Source organism: Seriola lalandi, unplaced genomic scaffold (assembly GCF_002814215.2).
Source record: "Seriola lalandi dorsalis isolate HSWRI2012SDOR001 ecotype SW California unplaced genomic scaffold, Sedor1 jcf7180002054906, whole genome shotgun sequence".
In the NCBI taxonomy this organism is placed as follows: Eukaryota; Metazoa; Chordata; class Actinopteri; order Carangiformes; family Carangidae; genus Seriola; species Seriola lalandi.
The window spans coordinates 421,744-449,410 of record NW_019525458.1 but is presented as its reverse complement, the minus strand read 5'-3'; the positions used below and the strand labels follow the sequence as shown (position 1 = coordinate 449,410).

The 27,667-nt window shown below is 45.1% G+C and overlaps 1 protein-coding gene across 1 annotated transcript; it reads right to left on the bottom strand.

Moving 5' to 3' along the window:
• Positions 1 to 1,423: 1,423 nt before the first annotated feature.
• lama4 (laminin, alpha 4) lies at positions 1,424 to 25,700 on the bottom strand. The gene is made up of 40 exons (XM_023430490.2): positions 25,170 to 25,700; positions 19,963 to 20,070; positions 19,695 to 19,822; positions 19,519 to 19,593; positions 19,094 to 19,308; positions 18,619 to 18,719; positions 17,554 to 17,734; positions 16,964 to 17,047; positions 16,715 to 16,866; positions 15,783 to 15,893; positions 15,406 to 15,517; positions 15,149 to 15,313; positions 14,571 to 14,764; positions 12,053 to 12,169; positions 11,703 to 11,851; positions 11,034 to 11,175; positions 10,836 to 10,929; positions 10,636 to 10,752; positions 10,293 to 10,478; positions 10,061 to 10,200; positions 9,170 to 9,334; positions 8,455 to 8,600; positions 7,546 to 7,708; positions 7,322 to 7,455; positions 7,056 to 7,227; positions 6,792 to 6,923; positions 6,543 to 6,685; positions 6,280 to 6,409; positions 6,007 to 6,144; positions 5,458 to 5,591; positions 4,926 to 5,090; positions 4,544 to 4,682; positions 4,263 to 4,456; positions 3,979 to 4,168; positions 3,728 to 3,883; positions 3,095 to 3,254; positions 2,565 to 2,692; positions 2,363 to 2,456; positions 2,134 to 2,253; positions 1,424 to 2,050 (listed from the first exon to the last, which is right to left on the bottom strand). The coding sequence occupies exons 1-40, from the start codon at positions 25,275 to 25,277 to the stop codon at positions 1,905 to 1,907; spliced, it is 5,628 nt and encodes a 1,875-aa protein (XP_023286258.1). The 5' UTR covers positions 25,278 to 25,700; the 3' UTR covers positions 1,424 to 1,904.
• Between the last annotated feature and the right edge of the window lie 1,967 nt (positions 25,701 to 27,667).

Genomic DNA, 27,667 nt, shown 5'->3' with positions numbered 1-27,667 from the left:
ATTTATAACTTCAACCAGGTGTCATTTCCTCTCAGTCTCTCTGACTGCACCTTGTGCAGGTGAAGAGAAAAAGGGATGGGTATGGAGGTAGATTTGTCTCAATATTATTTATGTGAACTGATGGACAATCGATGATTAAATGTGTGAGCTGTAAATATAAAACGCCTTCCACAAATACAAAAAATATTTGTAAACTCAGAAAAATATCACAAATATAAAATGAAAACAAATGTCACAAATAAAAACATATCTGTGAATACATTCAATTAATTTACAAACAAATGAAAAGCATTAGTGAATATCTTTCTAATATTTACAACTTTCAAGCACACATTTTTGAGAGTGCTGCATGTTCACAAATATTGTTTGTTCTGGGGCTCAGGAATAACAAATGTGAATTCTTAAAAAGGGCTGGATTCTCCTTTAAACGCACAATCCATGATTATGATATAGTGCTTCATGCTCAAAGCATCTGGGAAAATAACAGGCTAAAAGTATGAATATTAAAGTCATTATAGAAACCTATTGGGGACTTTATTAAGATAATCATGTAAATTTGTGGAGCTGAGAGAGTGAAAGAAGAAGAAAAGAGGAGGGATGAGAACAGAGTGATCCGGAGTAGATCAAATAAAATACTGTCTGATAATATTACAGTACATGAACATGTTGTTTATCCTATGATGCTATTCTTTAAAGAAAGTTAATATCATTAGAGTAAATGTTCTACTGTTGGCCTCATATTCAGTTCTGAGTCGTGAAGACATTTACTTGTTCTTGTTGTGGATCCATGTCAGTGCATGTAGCTGCTGTGAATGGGGGGGGGCATGTCCCCTGAATATCGACTTAAACTGGGATTAAGGACCGAATGTTAAATATGTTTATTCCGCCCCTGTTAAACAATGTATTATTTATCCACTGTAAATAAAATGAAAATCAATTATAATAGATTAATAAATATACTCTCCTGAATAAATATAACTGATCATCTGTCAGCAGTTTATAACAGCTGGACGTCTCGTGACGGATATATAAGGGAGTCAAATATATTTACTATTAAAAGAATCACTACACTATCTGGATTTTATATTATGGTTACATAACTCACGGCTAAACCGACATGATAACAACAGCTTTTCAACAATGACTGAATGAGTGTCGATACTCATTGTTCATCTATGATAAGTACAGTTTAATACACAGTAGAGGGCAGTGTTTCCACGTTTATCTCAAGTAGAAGTATTTTTACAACAAGAACAAAATGAACCACTTCATATCTAGTTTTCCAGTTAGGTTGTTCTTTGTCAGCACAATTCACAAATGAAAATTCTGTATTAGCTTGTTAAATTCCACAATATTGCCAGTGAGAAGGACCACACTTCTGATAGTTTGAAGAAAAAGAAGCAGGAAATAAAACAAGCTGATATGGATGTAAAACATTATTTATTCATCAGAAATAAAACTGTAAAAAAAGAGAGAGTTTTGAGCATGAGCTTGTACAAAAAACGTGTCATTGAGATTATAAAGTTGGGGTGATGGACCATAAAATGCATTAATATCAAGTGTGTCTTTCACACTGTAAAAATAACTGTAGTCTTAACCACTGATACACTGCAGATTCTAAACCTGACATCTCACTGTCTCATAAAGGATTCGTTGTTTTCCATTATTAAATTTGGACGATTTGGTCATTTTCTTGGGACAATTTCATGTAGAACAATTAAAAAAGACCCAACAAGTTAAAGACAGGAACAAAGACAAAACTCTGACACAGCGAAACGAATGACATCACGTCTCTTCTTGGTTATGTTTGACAGAAAGAGACGTTTTTTTAATGTGTTTGGTCAGTGCTGTATTGGGGATAGCGGGGGGGCGGGGCGTGGCGTGGCGTGGCGTTGACGGAGGCGTTACGCTGCCGGGCAGGTTCCCACGCTGACGGCTCCACTGACCAGAACGGCTTTGCTGAAGCTGGCTTGGCTGTTATTGATGGTCAGGTTCCTCATACAGCCCACGTAGGCCTTTCTGGTGGGGACGCTCTCCGGGAGGAAAAGATCTGACGGGAGGAAGAGCGTTAACGTGATGAGGAAAGACTGGAGTTTGTTATCACAGGGGAAAAGCTGTGTGTTCCTGACTCACCTGGAGCTCCACCGATGAACACTGGCTTTCTAGCGTCTGCGGCTCTGGCGTTCAGAGGTCCCACCACGTGGTTGACCTCGGAGCCCACGTTCAGCTGGACAACGTTGGCATCTCGGATCACTGAGATCATGCAGGACACAGTGCGTCAGTTCAGCCCAAAAGCTCCTTCACTTTGCATTCGTGTCAGTGACAAGAGCCGACTTTAAACTTTAAAGATTTAAATTCTCACCAGTGATCCTGTGCCAGTTGCCGGCGCACAGACCCTGTCTTGGAGACACCTTCGTGAAGAACTCATGGGTGCCGTCATTTACAAGAACCACCACCTGGAAACACACATCACAACTGTGTCCACGTTTCATCCCGAACAGCAGATACATTTCCCCTGACTAGAATGTGTGACGTTTTTCTGAGTGACGGTGCAAGAGACCCACCGCTCCTTGATGAGTGTACATGGTGAAGAAGCCCTCTGCTGCGTGCATGTGCAGTAGCACGCCGGACGCCACACGGGGGCGCACCTCCATCACCAGCTCAAACCTCAGCCCCAGGTCAAAAGATTCATCTGAGGGAGGGAAACAAACAGAAAGAAGACGAAATGAACTCTGGGTACTTTATCTACTCACCTTTTTTGCTGCGTCTCTCTGTGATTGGTCGGTAATGGGAGATTACTCGGCTTGTTCAACAGCTGCAGCTCACTTCCTAAGTTCCTCAGAGCCTTCATAACATAACATAACCCCCTGTCTGAGGTATCGTGTTCCCTCGCCCAGCCGCACTCAGAGACGGTGAAAGACCAGAGGGGCTTGTGAGTTTCCCCAAAAGAAAAATTTAATGAGCTGTGTAATAAAACAGATGCTGAGTTTCCAAACAGTTTTAGATTTAGTATGTTACTCTTTGGGAGGTTGACTGCACAAAATCAACACTTTTGCAAACTTGGTTTCACGTTGCAGCTGGAGGAAAAACTCACCGAGCATGACGTATCCTCCTTCCTCTGAGAAGTACGTTCCCGGCTCGGAGACTCCCTCAAAGCAAGGAGTGACCCCATACGTCTCCGTCACTGAGGACAGCCGCTGTCCGTCCAGCTCAAGGTTCTTCAGACAGCCAGTGAAGCTGTACGCAGAGTTTGTCTGAAGAGGGAAGGAAAATAAATCACAGAAAGAAGGAAATGAAATTGAAGCTACATAATATTTTAAAGAGGATATAATCCATTGATCCTCTTACAGAGGAGGAGCTGAATTCATAAAGAAATAAAATGGTCGGAGACGCGGTCCTGACCTCCCTAAGCCCCTCCTACCTGACCCGTGAGCCATGTTTAGACTAACGCATGGCTGAATATGTGATGGTTATTATTGACCGAGAGACGTGCATCCTTGTTTTAAACTTCTGCACAAACATACGGACGCACGTTCACATCAGATACTTTTATCTTTTCCAAGCCGGAGGCCAGAACACTGTCGACCTTCAGTGTTTATCACACATATAAAAGAGTTGTATTTCACTGCGTCAGGCACAGAGGTTACTCTTATATCATGTGCTACAGACCCTGATAGAATATTGATGTGTGTCGGAGGATGTTTTTAATGTATAAACTTTAACCTACCTGAATATTCTTCTGAGCTCTTCCAGGAGGAACTCCTCCGACATACAGGGGGCTGCTGACGTGCCAGGAGATGTTGCTTCTCTGGACTCTGTCCTCCAGCACCGTGAGCCCATCGATTATTAACCGCCCCTTACTCCCATCACGGATAAAAATAACCTTCAGCAGGAGAAGAGGGAAGATTGTCACTGTACACGCTGTTGACACACAGGCTACATACAGAACTGGCAGATGGAGCGAGTTCACGGACTTACGTCGTGCCATTCACCGTCATTGTATTTCTTCTCACTCTTGATTTTCACCCTCTGGTCTGCTGCGTTGAAGGTGTAGACCAGTTTTCCGTGGGCCAGGAAGAGCGCCATGAAATTGTCTTCTTGGACATCAGACACGTAGAAGATGGCACCGAAGGATGAGTGGGTCTTCAGGGACAAGGAGAAGTGGGACCTGGGAGGTGGAGGGAGCGGTTAGTGGTGAGGACGTGATGAGCTGTTGAACAGACGTGACCTTGAGGTTACTTCAAGTTGCGTGTTAGACGCACCTCTCAGAAAAGGAGTCTGGGAGATCTGCGTAGTGCTGTCTGCTGTTGGCGATGCCGCCGTAGTGGAAGGCTTGTTGAGGCGCTCTGGGGCTGGAGGAGAGGTAGCAGGGCTCGATGTTCGGCTCCGACGGCTCCTGGTCGTCGCTCTTCAGCTCCATCAGACCCTGAGGGAGGCCGGACTTGTCCCTGGTGACCTGTGAGGGTGTTTATTGAAATATGTCAGAATGGACCAAGCGACTGCAACCAGAGGAACAAAGACACGTCGTCTCTTTTGTCTTTACCTTGAGTGGCTGGCCACGTTTGGCGCTGTGCCTGGACAGCAGAGCAGCGGGGGGGCGCTGCACCGGACAGTCCTGCAGGGACGTCTGAACCTTCTCCGTGTACCGCTGGAAGTCCTCAGGCTCGATGTCCCGGTCTTGTCTGCCGAGACACAGATAAAGGGAGTGAGAGAGTGCAAGACTGCCGAAGCTGCAGAGATGCTCTGGACACACTATCACGTCTCCATAGCAACAAACTCTCTTTAACAACACGGCTTTATTTATACTCTTCCTCGGATAGAGGGAAAGGCAGAAAGGCCTCCACACCAGGCAGCAACTACAGTCAAAACCTCAGTGAGGAAAGCACAAAGAGAATCATCCGTCAGCTCCTTCAGTCGTGATCTACCTGTTGATGTAGGCGTAGCTGATGCAGCCGGTGAAGTTCTTGAAGCTGCTGCTCGGAGACCCGCCGTAGTAGAAGGACTTCGTGGCGGCATCTGACGAGGAACTTGCAGCTGACGCGGGACGTTTCTTATCCTGCTTGTCTTTGTCATCCACCAACAAGGAATACCTGCGGGGAACCGTTCAAACAACACTTATTACCTTCTTTTGTAACTACGGACTTGCGTCTGTTTACGACACACTTTTTATGCACACATAATTGGAATTAAAATAATTAAAATAGACCTCAGATTTCTGTCAGGAGCTGCAGATAAAGATTTGTTTGTCTAGAAGCTAAAACCTCTGGTTGGTTAACTGGTCAGCTCATGTGGGTAATGATTTAGCACATATTGGCATGAAACTAGAAACCACACACTTGATTACAAACCTCTGAAGGTTTCTATAATCACAAGAAAATTCTTCATGTTCGGCTCTAAGAAGTCAAATAATCTTGAAATGAAATAAATAAGAAAAGATGCGCACAACAAAATACTTACTTCTGATTGTTCACTGAGGCCACTAGGAAGTGTGTCCTTCCATCGTTGTACTGCTTCCTGTGTGATTTGACTCTCGTGCCTCTGCAGTTCAGCACCACTGCTCCGTTCTCCAGCGAGATGCTGAACTCATCAGACTGAAGAAGAAGGAGAAGATCAAATTACAATTATTATAATATACTTATTAGTTATCGATATATATTGCAATATTTGGGCTGGACATAATTGGACATAATCATATTGTTGTATATGTTATTGTATTTTATGTTGCAGGTAAGTGATGCTGCCACTTAACAGTTGTATTTGTCACATGCCACAGTAAAATGTAGAGCAGTGAAATGAAAATGCGAAACGATATAGATATAGAAAAATATTGCGATATTCGATATCATCAAATATTGGCCCAAGTGTGTGAGTGATTATAGATTATAGTCATTATTCAGCAGCTTCTTTATAGGAAAAATCCCTGTTCTTGATTAGAGGATTCTTAAATCTACATAAAGAGTGATCAAAACGAATAGATTTCTAATAAAGACGTGGATCGGCACGTACCCCTTCGCTGTGGTAGAACAGGAGTCCACTGGGCTGTAATGTCCTGAAGTTGAGTCCTCCCTCGAAGCTGTCGAAGGGGGAAATCTTCGCCGTGGATCCCAGGTAGCTCTCTCCGGTGAAATAAGCTTTACGGGACATCTGTGGCGATTAAAAAAAACACATCTCGTATCACATTTCATTTCCTTTCTCTCAGCGTTCAGCGTGCACCGTCAGAGTGAAAGTTTGTGCATGTGCAGATGCGTGAGTGTGACTGTAGCACCGGCGACCACTTACAAACGCCTCCTCCGGGCAGCCGCTGCTGATGCCGATGGTGCCCGGCTCCTCCAGCAGGTTGAAGTCCTTCTTCTGGAACTGGAAACCTTTCACACAGCCCTTCAGGCCGGTCACAGCAGACAGCTCCGGCCTGTGGTGATAAACACACCACTCACACACTGACTCACACTACCCACCCACTGTAGTTGTGAAAAGGGTGAGAGACGAACTGTAAATGCACTTCCTGGAAACAGGCCTCTGGGTTGCAGCATCATTTAACTCACCTGGATTTGAGGATGCTGGATGGAGCCCCACCTATATAGATATCTGAGAAAGGCAGCGTGGTTTTTGGGTTCTCCATAGATTTAACGTGGCTTTTGTCCACCAGCAGGATCACCTTCTTCGACTGGTGGTAGATGACCGACACCTGCGCAAAAAACCCCCGACACCGACAGTTACAGCGACGCGTAACTCGTCCAACATGCTGAAGCTGGATTGAAGCGGTGAATTAAATCAGAAGGTGTGTATCGCACCTCGTGGTACCGTGCGTCATTTATTTGCAGCTTCGGTAAGTTGTTCTCCAACAGTTTTGGGCCGTTGCTGAAGCCGAAGTCGTACATGAGACGCAGGAAGCCGTTCTTTAATTCTAAAAGGAAGAATTTGTCCTGTAGAAAATAAAAATAAAACACAGAACTCGGTTAACTCAGCTGATAATGTGTGACAATATGTAATGTACATTATCTATCTAAAAATACACTTCAAGATGTTAGAGAAGAGGATGACAGTTGTAGACTTACCCCATTGACCATGAGGAAAAGGACGCCATTGTTTGCAACTGTTCGTACTGCAATATCAAATCTTGTGACGACGCCAAATTTGCCCCTCCTCTCCATATTATTGATGAGTGCGTAGCCCGTCCCGTCGAACAGGTAGCTGGCGATGCGGCTCTGCGAGAACGCCAACTTGTACCTGAGAGGAAAAAGGAGAAAACGTGAGTGAGTGGATATTGGATATTTGAAAATTGCTTTGAGAGAGGTGAGAATCCAGCTGTGCACATCTGTACCTGGGGCACGGCGCTGATGCAACCACATCCATTTTGTGTGTCTCCTTGAAATTGTACAGACTGATGACATCACTGTTGAGCGAGGCCAACTCGATGCAGCCCACAAACGGAGCCAGACTCAGCGGGGGAGGCAGCTGTCACAGTCACGTGTGATTATTTAGGAAAACTCAAGATGATTAAATAGGGATTTATTTGTAATGAGGACCTTATTAAAAATGCGTTACCTTGACCTCCGGGGGGACGCCACCAACAAAGAACACCATGTCCTTGGGGTCGATGTCGAAGAGTGAGTCGGTGCCCGGAGCTTCGCCTTTCTGGATGAACTTCTGCTCGTCTGTGGAGCTCTGACTGGGGATGGTCAGGAAGACTTTCCCGTGTCTGCCCAGCCTACGAGCACAAAGCACAAAAAGCACAAAGGTCATTTCTGCCACTATTTATGCTTCTTATCACTGATCACTCCCCTAACTTTCTACATGAAGCTACCTGTTCTGCTGCATCTATGGGACGTTATGGTCACTTACATGTTCCCCCAGAGGAGGAAAAAGAAGCTAGAAGAGCTACAACTGCTGCTGCTAGAAATCAGGGACCCAAAGAAATCAGAAAAACATTAATATCAGAGCCAGAGACGTCTCATCAGAGCCGTGAAAGAAATACAGGAGGACGCTAGAAAACGTCTTGCTAAGGCGAAGCAGAGCGTCCATCTTTATTTACAGGTTTACAAAGTGTCTAAAATCTCAGTTTGGTGTTCACTACTGACTGAGCTATTGAGTCTATTTTTATACGTTTATATATTGAGCATCTATTGAACAGGAAGCAGTAAATGAGGAGTGATTTCAGACACAAACTTTGCTCTTATTCACCACCTGTTGTCATTTACACGAGAGAAACAAAAGGTACAGCTGAGGAAAACACTGATCCACAGTGCTACTAGTGCTCAGTCCCGCTACAGAGCACCTTTAAGTTTCTTTGTTTTATGTAATCATTATTATTTTAGTGTATTGCAGTGACATATTTAAATTTCAAATTCATTTAGAGTAAAAAATTGTTGAAGAAAACGGGTGAATCCTGTACGAGCCACTTGAACCCGTCGTTGCGTGAGGCCGACGTTTCTACAGCTCATTGACAGATATTACCTCTCCACTTTGATGTAGTTGAAGACTGCAGGCCATTGGCTGACGGGCTTTGACCCCAGAGGAATCTCAACGTCCTCGCCCCCGAGGTTGTACACGTAGACCAGGTTGTCATTCTTGATGGCCAGACCCATGTAGTCTTTCCTCCCCTGAGGCAGAAACATCACAGAACATCAGAGTGAGTTCTCCTGCAGGGAAAACACTATTTCACCTAAAGTGGCTCTAGTGGTTTCAAAAGCACGAAAGACAAAAGCTGTAGACAATCATGGCTGCATACATTACAGGGGCAGAGAAATCACCGAGGTGAAAGGCAGTCAGAGCGAACAGAGGGGCCTCTCTCTGCGCCGCTGGGCGGGGGCTAACGGTATTTATGTAAATGAGCTCCGGCTTTGAAGGCGCACACATGCTATTGTCACCGGCGTCTCTTGGAGACCTTTTGAATGGGGCAACTGTGCACGTTGAAAGGGTTTTTATTCCTGCTCCCATGATCACAACAAACAATTCATGTCCACATGCTGCTCCCTGCTTTTTCTAAATGTTTTTTATCTGTGCCCCCCGGGGGCCTCTGGGTGCAAGGCTGTGAAGTTTCAGCAACAGATCTGGGCCACATTCCCACCCACGCACCGCGCCGTTACATCGCTGCTGTATTTACTTCATGTAATAAAAACATTTATTCTATCATGACTAATGAGACCAACTCTCTCCCGGCACTCCTCACATTTCTGTCTCCCAGGTACAAGATGAAACGGTCCTCGATGGGATCCTTGTCGGGGTCCACTCTCATGAACAAGCTAATGGACGTCACCGTCTTCAGCTCTTCCAGGTTACTGTGAGGATGAACCTCCACCGACGACTGGCCATTGAACTTCATGGACACTTGGACCTGAGACAGAAAACAAACTCACGGTGAGGTCAGTGTGGTTCTGTGAAACGTTCCAGCGGCCCAAAGCTAGCTATTAATTAATCATTTATATTTATTTTAATGTTCTTTATCAGAATGTTGAATTGTTTTATTTAGATTTTTCCATGCTGTTTAAATATAGCTTCTTGTTCCTCCTTTATTATTATTGTAAAGAACAGCATGAAGCTCATATATCATGTGTTTAATAATATATTTTATTATAATACATATTGTAATAGAATATATATTAATATATATTATGTTGTAATATTCAGAATTAATATGCTCATGTTACTTTTGTGATGGTCTAGTTCACACCTCACGATCATTACGACTAGCAGCGGCCATTTCTCATTGAATTCCATCAGTATGTCGCAATTAATGGGTCACATGCTTCATGGACAGCGTCTAAGGAGGCGTGGCCTCTGAAGACCGCAAAGGCCGAACCGAAAGGAGATGATCTGGTCTACGGAGGATTTTACTTTTTATCCTCCGCCTTGGATCCACCTGTTGCATCCTTTGTTGCCCGGGAAACAAGGGTTGCATTTTAAGGAGCCTTTGAAATGACTAATACTCTTTACACTGTCACCTGTAAAAAGTATTTGCTACGGCTCTAAATACAGTAAATGTGTTTTCTGCTGCTGCGAGCGTCGTTGGTCTCCTGAATCCAGCTCCCTGCGCTCATGAAGCTTTAAGTGATTTACTCACTTTCTTGGCCACGCTCCGCGCCTGAGCTATCAGCTCTCTGATCCTCATGATGTTGGTGGTCACGTTGTTGACGGGCTTCTTCTCCTCAACCACCTTCAGTTTGTCCAGCAGCTCAGGAACGAGCACGTTCAGGTTCTCCACTGCAAGACGAGAAGAAAAAACAAGAATTTAAATGTAATGAGAAACTGTTCAACCAACGGGGTAAACGCTTTTCTTCTCCTGAATCAGTTACCGGCTTCCCCAGCGGAGGAAACGGCCTGTTCGTAAGCATCTGTGGAGTACTCGTTGTTTCTCATGTTGGCGGCCCACTCCTCCACCTTGCTGCTGATGGGCGTGACGGTCTGAAGGACCTCTGCCGAGCGGTTGAGGGTCCCCTCGGCCACCTCCAGGGTGAACTCCAGGCGCTTCGGCGTCCTGTCTGGAGACGATGCAGAGGATGAGGAAGAGCAGATTCTAATAGAGCAGGTCAAGGTCTTCAGCAAAAGGGGACGGGTGTAAGGAAAGTTAAAAGCTTAAAGGTTGATCTAAATAAACTCAGACTAATACTACAGACTGTCTCTCAAAAGTCACCTTACCCGCCTGAATCCCACCGATATCCTTCACGATTTCTGCCAGTTTTTTGCTGTTTTTATCCATGGTCTCTTTGGTCTCCTCGATGTATTTCACCTTGTCGACCACCTCGGATTCGACCTCTGCGACACAGAAATGCAGTGAACGACCCGACACATTGACAATCTATGCGACAGCGACGTGCAGTTCTGCGTGAGCCAATTACCAATTTGCTCTGAGTGTAATGAAACAGATTCCTTGAAAACATTGTCGCTCTGCGTCACCAGGTGTCCGAGCTGCGTGTTGATGCTGGTGATCGCCTACGACACAGAGCACATGATGGTGAAACCCTGAACGCCATATATACGCCATATGTATCAGAACTGAGTGAAAGGTGAGAGGAGCGCTGTGCAGTGTAACACACGTCTTCAGCTCTCTGGGATAAGTTGAGGGTGGTGATCGAGGTGATGTTGGCGTCGTTGACGTATTTCACGATGTTGTTGTAGACGTTGGCGGCGCTTATGGCTCTCTGCACGAAGCCGTTGGCGTCGCTCGCTCTCAGATCCCTGGAGGAGACAAGATGGAGGATGTTACAGGTTTAATCTGAACGGTTTCTCCTCGTGAACACGTCACAGTTCAAATCTCTTATTTGTGTTATTTATTCTTTTTGCATCAGTGAGTGAAGCAGCTTTTAATTGTTGATTTAAATGTGAACTTTGCTCGTTACTTTTGGTTTTATTTTTCTTTTGTTGCTCCATTGATCTCGTTGTTTTAACACGTTTCCCTTCTCTGTTTATGTTTGTGCAACACAAAAGTGTAATATAAATAAAGTTATTATTATTATCATTATCATTATAAAGTCATCTGCTGCTACACTGAATAAGTGTTTGAGCAAGTGTTGAGGTCAGAGTCTGGACTTATTGATCACGCCTGGAGGAAGATTAATCGACTAATCTATTATTCAATAGATTCATCAATAGAAAAATGTTGGTTGGTGGCAGCCCTGTGGTTCAGTAGGAAGGGGAAGTGTTGAGAGACTAACTGGTGCATTGTGGGTTTTGCTCATGTAAGTTTAATTGAAAAGGTGTCTCACTCTTCCAGCTCGTCGGCCTGTCTCTCCAGCTCCTGAGCGTGGGCGTCGGCCCTCTGAACCAGATCTCTGTCCGCCAGCGACAGACGCTCCGTCTTCTCCGTCAGCTTTTGGCTGGCGCCGTCGATCGCCGCGTGGTACTCCGTCACATTCTGCGCACGCACACACACACACACACACACACACACACACACACACACACACAGATACACGTGTGATTTACTTACAAGGACACTCCACTGACTGGCATCAGTCATCAATCATTTATACACAGGTGTTATTCTCAGTCACATCATGAGACACACACACACACACACACACACACACACACACACACAACCTCGGGTCCTCACCTGTGCCAAGGCGTCCACCTCGGCCACAGTCGTCTCCGTGTCAGAGAGGAGGCCTCTGGCTGCTTCCAGTGTGTGGTTGACAGCAGCGTGGTCCTCCGTCAGCCCCTGCTGCTTCACCTGGAGGAACAGAGAATAATACGTGAAGCTTCAGGACGTTCCCCGACACTATAACCACCACTTTCCCTCCTTTATTACACGAGGTACAGCAGAGATAGATTATGTATTTTGGCCCCTAAACTTTAGAGCAACTTGTGAGACTCAGAATCAGTTTTATCTTCTTCACTTCTTAAACACATTTCTATTAAAAAAAAAAGAAGCTTTTATTGTGTGACGTCTTTTTAATTTTGTTTCCATTTCACTTTGATTTGTTTGGACTTTGTTTCTTGTATTTGAAAGTGCTATACAAATAAAGTCTTATCATGATTATCATTATTTTTATTAAATGAAAAGCTGAACTGTGGCTTTGCAGAGCGTCTTAAATACTTAAACACTTACTCTGAAACATTTAACACATTTAAAGAGGCGGTTTGTCCTTTAGGCAGATACACTTTTTTCTAAAGGATGTTACACAGCGAAGCTTCATAATAGCAATTTACATACTGTATAGTAAGCAGGTTCACCTAGGAGGCATGTGGATGTTGGAACCCACACCCCGTCTTTTGTTTGACCACTGCATGACTAAGTATGGCACAATGCTGAGATGCTCTGATTGGCTGTGGTAACTCAGCAGTGTGCACACTGCGGCTGCAGCTGGTGTCGACCGGTCTGCGCTGAAGGCGAGGAAGAGCCCCAGATTAGGAGAGGCTCTGTGTTTGGTTAGTGCGCCATTCATGGCATTGATTTACAGCAGAGACCCTGATCATGGAGATCCCCACTCCCGATAACACATGCGCACACAAACATATGTACACACACACACACACACAGAGACACACACACACACACACACACAGAGTCCAGCAGCAGCTGTTCTGCTGGGGAGCGGACCCATAATGTCAACCAGGGCACGGCAACCAGAGCTGAATCACAACTTCCTGGATCCAAATTCCAGCCACATATGATTTTACACAGTTGAATATGAGATTTGAATCCAGCAGATAAAGTCAGACCGTACGATTGTTTCTACATGCTTTAACCCGTTTATTAAACCTGCGAGTATTATCATCACTGCCAAACATTTTCCAAAGCAGATGTTTAGATATTTGGATGTTGTTTCCTCCCTGACAGGCAGCCGGTGGTTTCTACATCTCACTGCGGTGTGAACATGAACTGGAGTCGTGGGTTCCGACCTTCGCCTGTTATTAGCAGCTACACGCTCTGCTATGTTCACCAGCTACTTGCTAACTGCAGCTGTCTGCTGTTGGTGCTGGGCAGGCTTTTGGTGTGGTATTTCCGTTGCCATGGAGATCGTAAGATGGACATTTACAGTATGTATCTCTGGATCTATTAAGCTACCACTACACCTCCGTTATCTGTCTATCATATATACATTATATTACATTACATTTACTCTTTTAACAGACGACTAACCAGTGAGGGACATCACTGAAGCGTCAGCGCAGTGGGAGACTCGGGTGTAAGCGCCGAGCACTACATCGATTCAATAAATACAAGGAGATCGAGTGAAGAGGTCCAGCGTAAGTGCGTAGTAAGTGCTACTTAAGGCATCGTAGGGAGTTAGAGGTGTTAGGAGAGGAGGTGCTCTCTGAAGAGATGAGTCTTCAAGAGGTTCTTGACGCCACCCGGCTCTGATAGAGTTTCAGGGAACCACCGAGCAGAACAGTCCGGACTGAGACTGGGTCTTGTCTGGACCATCTGTAAGTGATGTGATCTTTCTGGTCATCATATACTTTATAAAGTATAATGTATACTGTATGTTTGCTGAGCCATCTAAATGCACTGGCAGTGTTCTGGTTTTCTCTCCTAGTGGCGGGAGAAGAGAAGATGAATCTCCTCTGTACAGTAATAATTCTGTGTTTTGGCTGTGGTTTGCATCATGGGAAAATAAAGCAATGTTTCTGAGTGTAGGCTCTGGATATTATCATGGGAAACATTTTTCATTGCAGCATTACTCCCCACCCCCCCCATGCAGGCCTCCTCCTAATGTAACAGTCCAAAGCTCCCACAGATGGTTTAGAGTTTCTGTTCCCGGAGCTTAAATACCTCGATAATACACTTCTCTGACACGCATGGCAAACTACAACCAGATCTCCCCCCACACTCCGTGCAGAGCAGACGGAGGACGGGCTCTCCTCGAGTCCTTTAAGGACAGGTACCTCCGTGTGATTGAGTACAACTCAGCATTGTTTGAAATACTGTGAGTGGAGATTAAGCAGAGAGCACTTAGAGGAGGAAAGTCATGACAGCACCCTCCCTCTCAGCAGTGAGGAGAGACTGCGGGCTCTTTAACTGGACTGTATCATAGTGATTACCACAGAAAAAGAAGGGAGTGCTGGGGGAGAGTGACGAGGGGAGGGGAGTGGCGCTCCGTGAGAGCATGGGGGTCATGGGAAATCACCTCATTCCTCTGGAATTTGAGGACGCTGGCTCTGTTCTTGTCCACGGTCTCCTGGACGGCGCTCGCCGCTTTCTGGAGGAAGCCCCGGGCGTCCGACAGCTTGGTGGAGAAGCGGGACAGAATCTCCCTGACAGGTGGGAGGCGGCCATCTGTGATCATCAGCTTCTTCTCCAACTGACGGATACGCCTCAGCACTGGAAACACAGTCAGACATGAGCCGTCACTTTAGCATCACTAGCGTCACGTTCGAGTGACGCAGGACTTGCTACAGTCACTATAGATTTTTTTCTTTGGTGTGAAAAACCCTTAACTCCACCCTTTTCGTGCTTGTTAGCATATGTTAGCATGCTAACACACTACACAAAGATGCTAACTGTGGGAAACTGTTAGCATTGGTTGTTAACTGTGGTCTGTTCAGGCTCGGTGACTGATATACAGTATATTTATATATTTAATATGCGCTTTCATTTCAGTCTCATTCAGATACAATTTCACAAGTTGTTGTATTAAATTGACGCCAATGATGACGGCAAAAGGTAATCAATATGTGCTTTTTTCTGTGAGCTCCGTGTCCTTACAGTCATGGGCCTCAGTCGACTCGTCAGTGGCGATGGGCTCTCGTGGGGACAGGTCCAGTTTCCTCATCCAGGTCACCATTGCCTGGGCCACCTCCGTCTTGCGTCTGACCACCTCCGGGTCCACATCCTGGTGAACGCTGTACAGCTCCCAGTCATGGATCATCTCTGCTCACACATTCAAACACACACATCAACACCCCTGGAAACACGCACCAGACACAGATGACACAAAAGGCCGTGTTGTACGTGTTTGATACCTTCGATGCGAATGTTGAGATCGGTGAGGTTTGTGCTGAGCTGTTCGGCCAGGGTAAAGGTCTCCAGTGTGTCGTTATCCAGCCTGTTCCCCAAAGTCACCACCACACTCTCCTGAAAACCACCACACAAACTGATCAATGTCGTCTTGTAGAGAGATGAGTCAAAATAACTGGAAAAGATGTATTTAGAAACCGTACAGAACACAGATATGTATATGTAGCCACGCTGTTATCTGTATACTAGTTACTGAGAGCTGCTGGGAACAGTTGCAGCACTGGTGTATGATATATTTTTAGGGAAAAAGCTGTGGTTTAAACGTCTTCCAGGAACTACTTAAATGGTAAATGTGCATTAAGTGAAGGATGACTCTGCTGACCGATTCTCCCAGCTCTTTGATGTCGAGCACCACAGCGTTCGTGGCGTCCTCCAGCTCGCCGGTCAGCGCCCTCATTGCAGATGACTTATTTCTCCAGCCTTGAAACTGAGTCTGGAAGCAAAGCAATTCGGTTCACGCACCAGACAGCATTATAATCATTTAGCAATGGTGAAAATCTCAAAGCAGCATAAACATTTAAAGGAAAAAGTAAATTTTCCCCTTTTAACATCTCAATGTATTTGTATCTTCTTAAAGAGGTTATAATACGTCCTCTGAGCAGCGCTACAGCTCCGGGGCAGAGTGGAGGCTACAGACAGGCCGGAGCTAGCTGGTTAGCACGCTAACTTAAGTAGAAGAAAGGACTTATTGGCGTTGCTTTCCACTGCTGGAGGCAACTGTTGGTGAGTAAATGAATGAAGCTTGATGCTGAACTCGTAACATTTCATCTTGACTGAAGCTGTTAATGTTAATGCTAATGTTAGCTATGTAGCAGTAGCGAAACTTACAAATAGCTCCTTTAAACTGCTTTATTAAGTTAAAAAGTTTAACACATAGCCTTCTAATGTTGATGTTGCTGACATATTAGCAAACTACTGCCTGTTGAAACATAATGCAGACATGGAGCAACGTTAGCATTCATTTGGAGTTGTGTTTTTAGCAAAGCGCAAAATATCTGATGCTTTAGCTGCTAGCCTTTCAACTTCTAGTTAGCTAGCTAGTTGCTAACTCTTGTAGTGTGCAGTACAGTTTATCAGAGTTCTTCTCTTCTCTGCGGGGTTTTTTTTTTTTCTTGCTACAAACAACCCATTTCACAAAACACACAGTCATTTGATTGTTTATAACAAAAATATTGATTACTGCAGCTTTAATTTTTCTTTTAATCCATATTGTATTTATGTTCTTGCATTTACACTGTATTCATGTGCATGTACCTCCAGTCGATGAGCTGTGTAGTTGTAGTATTTAAGCCTGTCGTTAGCCGCAGCCCCAGTGGAGATGTTCAAAACTCCAACTCTCAGCTGGTCCAGTGTCTTATTGGATAACCGCAAGTCCCCAATCAGATGCCAAATGCACTCATCACAACCTAAAGAAGTAATGTGAATTAAAGATGATTCAAACAGACAAGCGGCCTTTTGTTCTCCTACACTGGAGTCTCTGCTATGGTTGTAAACTCCACTTACTGATGTTGCACAGGTTGATGGTTGCAGCCTCTGCCAGGCACTCTCCTGTGTGCATATCACAGTGGCCGCTCTCACAGTCACACTCTAGAAAAAACAAACAAAAAAAAAAACAAAAAACAGATGCATTTCATCATGTTACAGTGTAAAACAGAAAGTTCTGCATATTAGCTTAACTTCTTCATAAGCTGGAAACAAGTCGGCGCAGTTATTGAATATACATGAGGACAAACAGATGGTGTCTTGGCTCCAGGCCTGCACATCTGTCTTGTGGCCTCTCTTGTGTGGGACTGATGGTTTTTAGCAGCTGTCTGTGTGTATGAATTTGGGCAACATGGTGATGTCATCCTGCTCTCCGCTGAGAGTCTCCGGCCACGGGATCACGGCGCTCAGCAGATGCTTCTCTGACATCATGTGCTGTGGCAGTGGGTGTGGGAATGTGAACCCTCGGTGCAGTTTTTTATTTTTTATTTTATTTCTCTCTCTGGGAAAGCGTTATCTGCATTGAACGGTACGACAAATGGTCTGGGGGGCGTTTTATTAAAACGAGTAAGAGAACATTTGGCGTGTTGTGTGACGGTTAAATGACTTACTCTGGCAGCCGGAGGGGCTGTAGTCCCAGTAACCTGGGAGGCAACGCTCGCAGTAACGACCTGAAGCCCCCAGGCGGCACGGGCAGCTGTGGGTGAGAGGATGGCAGGTGGAACGAATGGAAGCTGGCCCACATTCACACCTCCGACAGCCCTGACAGCTGGAGAAACCCGAGTAGCCCTCCTAGATTACATGAGTACAAAAGACACTGTTGGATCCCAGCATCTGCCTGTTTAAGTTCAATTTGAAATACATTGCCACGCATCATTTAAAAGATGATTCTGGTCTTATTTTGGCAATCACTTCAATCCGTTATGATAACATCATGCACACTAAAGTAAATACTAGGATCAGAGAACACAGTGACATTATTACAACAAAGTCTGACTGGAAAGAAACACGAGCAATTGGTCTGGTTGTCAGCAAATCACCAGTTTAGCCAAATGATCTAAACCACTTTATTTAGAGATGAAACTGTGAGTGGAATCTACGCCAAGTTTGTACCAGGACATCGGTGTATAAACTTGGTGCTGCCCGATGTTTATAAGGAACAGTTTGTGTAATCATTTCACCATCCACCCTGGGTTTTCCTTCCAAACAAGGAGGTGTAAGTTGTTCTTCAACTGACACTTCAGTAATTTTCATTTCATACCCTTTAAAGGAGAGTTCAACTGTTCCATTACTACACTTTAATTACCAGTTCAACTGTTTAGTTATTACACTTTAATTACCAGTTCAACTGTTCCATTATTACACTTTAATTACCAGTTCAACTGTTTAGTTATTACACTTTTACTACCAGTTCAATTGTTTAGTTATTACACTTTAACTAGCAGTTGAATTGTTTAGTTATTACACTTTAACTTTAAAGTTGAGGCTTTTCTACTTTGGCGCTGCGTTCTCAGGTCTTTGCCGTTAACGTGTATAGTACAATGTTCCGTGTAGGAATGAAAACCAAAACCATGAATACCCAGGTTGTAATAAACCTCCTGTACCTCATCCTTTAACTGTGCTTGTCACAGAGTCTGAGTCTCCCAGAGGAAGAGGAGTCACGAGGCTTCTCTTACCTCACACTGGTCACAGAGTCGTCCGGTGACTCCTGGTCTGCAGTGACACACTCCCGTCCTGTCGTCGCACGAGGAGGTGCCACATTTATTGCACACGCACTCTGGGACGGACACAGGACATATGCCGTGATGAGAACATCAGAGGTCAAATGATGTCACAAGCACGGTTATTTTTGGACCTGCAGGGCCTCGAAAGACATATGGTGGTCCTTGATCCTGAATAGTGACCTTCGTCTTGTTTTTCCACTGAGCAGCATTAGGTTTACATACAGACCGGCACTGAACCATTAACAGTAACTGTAACTCTGATGCATTTAAAATAACTTTGATATTTCACAATTGATAAACAGTTAAATATAAAAACAGAGAACTCCTCAAAGTTTTCATATCCTGCAACAAGCAACAAACAAAACCTTCAAGTATGGATCAAACATCTCTTGAATTAAAGATGCGGGAGTTCACTCGTTGCACTCACCTCTGCAGTCCTTGGCACTGATGGCGTCGCCATAGAAACCTGGGGCGCACCTCTCGCAGTTGGCGCCGGCGGTGTTTCCCCAGCAGTGCTGGCAGTGGCCCGTCACGTTGTGGCACTCGTTGAAGATCAGGTTGGGGTCGGAGTTGCCGTTACAGTCGCACCTCTTACAGGAATTGCCAATTGCCATGGGGTTGCCATAGTAACCAGGAGCACACCTGGATGGGAAGGACATATCGAAGCTGTAAATGTGTTGCAAGCTTTCCACTGCAGCTTGAACTCTGACCTCCAGTCAAATATCTTGGACATGGAAAACTGTTTGTTGCATAGCCTCCAGTTTTTTATTGAATGTGCACGGACCACATTACTGCTTACGTTGGATTTATACAACTTCTTGGCCGGTTGAGGAAAACCTTGCCAGCACTGACCTCTCACAGGAATGTCCGGCGTAGCCCTCTTGGCACTTGCACCGCAGATCGGCGCCACCACAGTGCACTGCGAAGCTGGCCGCACACACAGGGGGGAAAGTATTTCAGAGATTACACACACACCGCTTGGCAACACACAGCCTTATCGCCGCAGAAACAAGAAGGCACCGACTTACTTGTTGGAGGGGACTGAGAGGGGGCAGGCGCAGGGTTGGCAGATGTGGCGTCCACCCGGGCCGGAAGTCAGCATGTAGCCGTCCTCACACCTTTCACAGAAATCCCCTGCACTGTGCTCCCTGCAGTTCTGACAGGGAAGCATTGAACTTATGGCACCTTAACTCTTACAATATCAAAACAATCTATTTGCTCTTCTCATGAATATTGATGAAATAGTTTGTTAATGGCGATATCTTAAATGCCTGATGATTAACAATGAGAACTTACTATACAAATGCCGGTGATGTCCTCGCAGTAGTCGGCGTGGCCTTTACAGTTGCATGGTAAGCAGACGTTTTGCTCACTAAGGAAAGATCCCTTCTCACACTCCTGCAGCTGAGACAGAAATGAACATGTTTACTGAAAAAAAAACGGCAGCAGAAGAGCCTCAACAACCGAGCGGTTCGATCTGCAGCCTCTAGAGTTTGTTAAAGAGGCACAAGAAGAAAACAACACACATTTTCATTTTATATTTCTAGTGTACACGTGTAAATTTCCAGTGTCAAACAAAGGGCAAACTAACCAACAGGAGGTAATCGACACAGCAAGTACCAGGAAATGAACAGGCTTATTTTTAAAAGCCCACAGCTGGATAAGAATGAAGTTATTTATATAATCCAAACATTTAGTGTCTCAGAGGGGAGCTGGTCTGAGGGACGCACAAAGAAACAAAGCATTCGTAATCAAAATGAGTATCAACACAAAAGCTTTATTTGCAATATAAACCCAGTGAAGTGAATCTCACCCTGAGGTATGAAGAACAAAAATTACTTTGCAAGCAGAGACAGATGAGTGAACAGGCCTCACCACGTGCTGTCATTAACATCTCTTCTTTAAAAATTAATGAAGGTCCTAATCATAAAGTAATTTACCACAGTAAACTAATTAAACAACAAAAGAGATTTTATGAGCTTGACAATCTGCAGTTGGTAACAGTTTATTGTTGTTAGACAAACGATCATTTAGACTTGATTAACCATCGTTTCATGCATGTTACTATCCCCTGATAATACTGGTAATTACTTAAATGTTTTTCTGCAGTGAGACTTTGACTTTATACGTCAGTTTTAAACTCGGACAGACTGAGCTGTGAGGAAACTGTCGAGAGGCAGTTTCCCCCCGTTAACAGAATCTCATTTTAAAACCTGCATCCTGTCTCATGTTTGTTCGCCACGGTTTCTCAGGATGGTGTGATGTCAGAGTTCACAGACGCCCACCACACACACACACACACACACACACACACACACAGACACAGACAACCCCTTTGAACATGAACATTTGAAGCAGCACCATTGAAGGAGGGATACATGTGTACAATAGCACTTTGTCTGCAGCAGACTGTACGACCTCCATACTTTGACCTCCTCATTCCAGTCCGTCAACTGGACATTGACACTCTGCACCCAGAGCATCCAGAAGAAGGAACATTCCCCCAGACACACAGTACAGTATGCGTACAGTATTTTCCTTTGATTTATTCGCAGATGGCCCCCGTGAGACAAAGACGCGCTTCTGTCTCCGAAACATCCTGTGAACAGCAGCGCCGAATCTTCCCCCAGGAACCGGTTCCTGGGGGTTTCCCTGACCCGCAGTTCACATACACTGACACAAGACCTATCCATCAGTGCCCACTCACACACTCAATGTGTCAACCCTGCCATGTAAACACGTCCTGAAAACGCAGCTAATGATGCAAACGGGTTATGATGTAGTCAGTAGTAATAAACCACAGAGTTCCAGGGCTGTTTACCATTTGTAACGCCACTTTAAAGAGTTTTGAAATGGTTCAGCTGCGTGACGCTCGGTGATGGGTCAAACAGCTGTAGCGTTGTATACACAGGGGAGTGGAGGACAGGGAATTTAGGGTTGGAGGGAGATGGAGCAGATGGTGTCGAGGTGGGACATGGGCCCTTTAGAGTTTCCTCTAAAATGAGAAGCATTCATCTGGAACTTGTCGAAACGTTTGGATGAGACCTAAAATGACTCGTTTGACATCTTGGAGAAAAATAGCTCGGCTGCTTTCTTTTTGAGAGTGAGGTCATACATTAAGCTGCCGTCACAATGCGTTAGCCTAGCTTAGCATAAAGACGGAATCCAGGGGGAAATAACTAGTCCATCTAAAAGATAAAAATACACCTACCAACACCTGTAAAACTCATTAAACATGTGGTAACTTGATTCTTTCACTTCACCATAAACAGAAAAGTAAAATTTGTGCTACTTCTTGACGAACTGTCCACTCCCTGTCAAAGGTAGCTGAAACCAAAACAGACTAATATTATATTAACATACCAATATTAACACATTATGAACCTTAAACCAATCAATATTAGCATAACAGGAAATTAGAGACAAGAGAAGGTCTTCTTGACTTTCACATATTTTGGTTTTGACAACCTCTTTGCTTGATTACCACCTGGGTTTGCTTCCTCCCTGTATAATAAATATCCTCTACATGCTAGTCCTGCTAGCCTTGTTAGCATGACAGCAGTAGCGTTTGTTTATTTTAACCCCATTTACTCATTAATTTATCTTGAGTTCTGCTCCACATTCTCTCTTGGTCATGTTTTGAAAACCAAAGGGGTGAAACAAACATTTAGCTTGTTATTGAGCTTCAGAGCTGTAGGCTGCTCTCACTCAGTCTTTAACACACAGACATAAGTTTAATGTTAAACTTACTCCCAGAAATAAAGTGTAGTTCCACTAATCTTGATCTATGATGTTAAGAGTTACGATTTCTCGGGAGGGGGTGGGGGGGTGGTAATCCTGTAGTACTGAGCCTGATTGTTTAAATAGGATGTTCAAACATGGTCATGATAAATTCATTCCTCTTAACTCTCATGAGAAATGAAAATAGTTCAGATCAGCACCCCTTTGCCAACTATGCGCACGCTCAGTAATGTGAACTATTTCTGTGGCCTTCGCACCGAACCCACGACAACAGAAAACAAAGATGACATTCAACATGTTGTGTGAAGCTGCTTTTTCCAGTGATTCACCCTCTGTTCCGCTCTGATAGGATTTTATCAGTGTATTTCCTGTGTGCCGACTGACGGCTAATATGACAGACCTTTGGGCTCCATCTCCGCGATACAGAGACAAACAAACGGAGTTCGTATCAAGCACGGAAAACAGGGTTTGGTTGTACAGATGAGTGATGTCCAAAGTCAACACACACTCTCTGGTCATGTAGCTTCAAAACTGCAGCCGAGCCTCTCTCTCTCCGGAGTGTGTGAGGGCGTGGGAAGCCTCCATGACAGACAGTCGGATCTCTAACATGTTGCTTCATAAAGACAAGCCTCTAACTAAGATCCGTCCTGTGCTTGTGTTTTTTGCAAGAATGGGAGAATTAAGTGGATTAAACATTAAGTCTTAAAGGCTGAATCTCATTTCTGCTTTGCTGCTGTACTTAATACTGACACTGAAGACGGGTTCAGACGGTGGATTTAGTCGTGCTAACTCCTCCCCAGTATGGGACAGATCCTGGGTCATGGGAATCTCATCCTAACTCAATAACTGTGTCTGTCTGCAGGGGTGAGGCCAGCTCTCAGGGGACCCTCAACGCCACATATTAAAAAAAAATAAACATGTGCATCCGTAAATAATTGCTCTGGTTTAGCACGGCCGAGTCTGGGGGTTGTATACCTCCAAATACTCTTAGACATTTCTGACCTCCAGCACATTTTCCCAGGAAGTTTCTTTGTACTGATCCCTTCTGAGAAAAGCCCAGTGGACACAAACCAACCTCAAAAGCATCTGTAGCATAAAGGCAGTCACAGTGTAAAAGAAGATTTCTGTAAAAGGATAAAGTTGTAGTTTATCTATGGCCTGATATCTTGTTCTGTCTACAGCTACCGGCAGCTAGCACATGCGTGTACAGAAGAGATGTGCAGGCTACATCCACTGTACAAGAAAGTCTGTCAGCTAATCAACTGATCAATAAATCAGGATATATTCTTTTGTCATCATGCACTGAATCATCACACAATCTGGCAAGAGAGAAGCTGCTTTAATGTGAAACGTGGTTTTTGTTTTTCATGGTTGATGATAACAACAAGATATTGTTGAACTCTGTAAAACCCCAGATCACGTTCACTGATAGTTAAAGGGCCTGTTTGTGATCGCCGCTTGACAAGAGCTTCGGCCATCGTTATCTGAGATCGGACGCCACAGTGAGTCGCTATCGGAAAGTGACGAGATGGGCCGTGGCTAGCTGGTTAGCGCGCTAACTTCAGCAGAAGGGAAGATGTGCTAGAGACAAGAGTTGATGCTTGTGAAAAAGTACAGATAGCTCCTCTACAGGGACAGTTAATAAAATCCTGAATGTCAAGTGCAGGTTTGTGACATAAACTCTTCTCTCCTGCGTGAAAGACGCGCCGCACGCCGGTCTACCACCGCAACCTCCACATCCTTACTCTCTACGACCGACTCAGTAACGACGGCACTGGATGTAAATCTGGTGGAGGTGTTGAAATCGTGCGTTCAGAATGGCGAGGGCGAACATGTTTCCTCTTCTGTCAGAAAATGCAACAAAAAAAAAAGAGCGACACTCGTATCATGTTCACAGTGCGGCCAAACAAACGGTGGCCTGAGAGGATTAATCAGGTTTAAATAAAGAAGAGCGATGAGGACAGTCCAACAGTGTCGCCATGGTGGCGCTGAACCCAGTGCAGGCAGCTCACATAACGTCTTCTGCATTAGGTGAACTGTGTGCATGCACAGCGTCCAGGATGCATCATTTCCTGTGATTCTTTTGTGGATGGAGGATGCAATTTGAAGGCTGAATTACATGAAACAATTAAGGTAATGTATGGAGAGGCAATTACAGTATGCAAAATAAATCTTGTTGTGAAACATTTGGCCGTAAATAGCAACAAAAATGGGTTTATCCGTTACAGATTATAACGGATAAACTCGGAATTAGAGAAGACGTCATAATTAAAAAATGTTTGACATGGAAGTTGATAGTTTGGCCTCTGAACATCCATTGGAGCGACACCAAGCCAAAGGAACACTGGCCTGTGTGCCAGTACTACCCTTACTGTTTATTGTGATCCCTCTCTGCCTGGTGTTGCTCAACATTTGGCAACTGGTTCCCATTAGGGAACTGTCAGGGAGGGGCATGACAGTAACTCAGAGCCCGTCTGAGCTTTAGCCTTGGGGCACCTCTGATGACACAAACACACACACACACACACGAGTGAACACAAAGCAGGACCACTGTGAAGTCCAGACACAGAGTCAAGTGACCAGACATCCCAAAAAACCTACCACTGCTCAAACTGTCTCATCCTTCACAGTTTTCACCTTGACATCAGGGTACATGTTCATCAGCCTCGTTACAAACAGCACATGTAGAGTAAACACAGCTGTGATGGCATGCTCAGTGTACCGGCCAAAAAGAGATAAAAAAACAAACAAATCTGTCTTACTTCCAGCACCAACTGTTGCTGTTCCCCAAGCCTGGCGGCAGAAGCTGGACGGGCAATCCCTGAGAGGATGCAGAGAAGGCAGAGGCTGGACAGAGATTTAGCAGCCATATTTGTGTGTTTGCCCAGTGGAGCAGTGATCCCCTCTTTTCTGTCTCTGTCTCTCTCAGTGTCTCCTGGCCGTAGGAAAGTCTCCGGGCAGCTCCTCTTGCTCGGCTGAACCCGTTTGGCTTTCGCCGTTTTCTGCTACTCCGACCTCCAGATGCGGCGCGGCGCCTGGTCCCAGCCTGAGCTCAGTCCTGTAAAACAAACTTGTGTGGACTTCCTCCTTTTCTCTCCCTCCCTCCCTGCCCTGATTCCTCTCCCCTAGCGAACTTGCCTCTCCCCTGAGCCTGTGCCTAAATCACTAACAGATGGGAAGGCTGGAAACTGAGGGAGAGAGTGAGAGAGGGGGGGGAGAAAAGAGAGAAAGAATGACAGAGAGTCCAATGAGCAACAGAGGGCTTCTGTCTCCTGAGCAGAAGGCAGGCTCCAGGCGGACAGTGCACACATCCCCCCCCCCCCCACCCCTGACGAGCAGAGTCAGATTGAGTGTTAGCTCCTCGTCTCCGTTTGCAGGTCTGTGGCACCCTTTCACCTTGGGCTCACAGACAGCACCCCTCCCTCCCTCTGTTTGGCCGGGGTGGGCAGAAGAGAAACAGCTGCTCTCATATCCCGGCCTCGGACTTGAGCTTTCAGTTTGTCTTCCGAGGTTAGGCCAATCAAAAGCTGCTAAATTTACGACCATTATTGTGAGGCTCTTAAAAGGAAAAGCCTGACCGTCACACTTCCAGCACAAAGACAGGGATTGTCAGGGTCTAAAAACAGAAGTTCCCGAGGATGTGAACTGCTGGAAAAAGGGTCCAGGTCAGACGGTTTCTACCCCACAAAGATCGCGCTGCAAGCAGCTCCAAATACGTCCCGAGTAACGCTGTACCAAAAGTTATATGTCTCAAGTGACTAATAAACAGGTTGTCACATTCCAGTCATGTATGGCAGAGATGTCATCCACACAAGAGGAACAACAAGGCCTCAGGCAGCTCTATATTTACAGAACCAGGGGTTAGAGTTGAAATGAAATATGCATTCTCACTTTTTTTTTTTTTGTTGGAAGGATATATTAAAACATAATGTCCCTGCAGCTCTTTTATCTGTGGACACACTTGTGGAAGGAGCTTGTGAGTTTCTGAGTTTCAAGCCTCTGGAGAAACGTCTGCAAATGAAAGAAGCTGACTGTTATCTGAGAAGTGCTGATGATACAGGAAGAGGACGCGCCGTCGACGTCCATGTTGTGCTTCTGACTGGAGCCCCCCCCCCCCTTATTTAAATACCTCTACACTAACAGATCAATATTCGTCCTATTCCCGTCCAGTGAAGCTCTACACTGTTTCATTTTGCCTCCACTTTCTATTACCTGCTCATGAGGAGACTGTGTTTCCATTACAGGGTTAATTGCCGTCCTGGGAGAAACTGTAGACTCCGGTTTTCTGCCTTTATAAAACACTTTGATGCGATGTAAATGGCAGAGGGATGGCACTGACCGCCAGTAAGCAGATGTTAGGCTTTGCTGAACCACATCATATCTGTTTACTTCACCGGCTCGCCTGGGACGGAGAGGACTCGCTCCCTCTCCATGTTTGGCTGCACATTGGTATTCTGAGCACAGGCACAGTATAAACACCAGAGATCACTCACGGGCCGGGGGTGGGGGGGGGGGGGGGGGGTACGGCAGAACTGTATTCTTAACGTCTCCACAGAGGGAGGAGTTTGTCCCCGGTGGTCGTCTTTGTCCAATCCATTCAGCTCGGGCCGTTCATGTGATCAAAGGCCGCTGCAGGGTCTGGCATGGCACAGTGCGACGCTGCCCTCCGAGCCAAAAACAACAGGGAGAAATCCATCTGATGTGCTGCAGAGTCAGTACCACAAGATCCCGCTTAACACAGTACAACAAGACTTTGTGTCTTACTGACTCGTCCACTGTGTTGTCTCTAGTTTGCCTGACAATATTTTGCCTGTAAGGGTTTTTCATAAAAGGATATTTTCAGTCAGGAAAAGCAATGGATTAATCACATTTACTGGTTTTGAGATTCCTCTGAACTCATATAACGCATCTCCAGATCATGGCAGCCTCTCCTGAGCGTGACCTGCGGGTCAGGAGGTCAGCCCTCTCCCCTCGGTGTCTCCTTACACTCTCCACACATACCAAAGAAAACTACGACCTCTATCACAACAAACACCTCCGCACTTTAACGCTACACACCGACTGGGAAGAGCACATCATCATTTTCAAGACAAATAAATGTGAACTTTTTTACATTAGATACAGAATGAGTAAAGTATTATGAGTGGAACTGGAACAATTTGAATTCAGATCCATGCTTTAGAAATGTAGCTCACATTCCTGTATCACCAGCATCTTTGAGGAGTAAAGAGTGCAGGTCAGAGTCCTGGTTCACTACAAC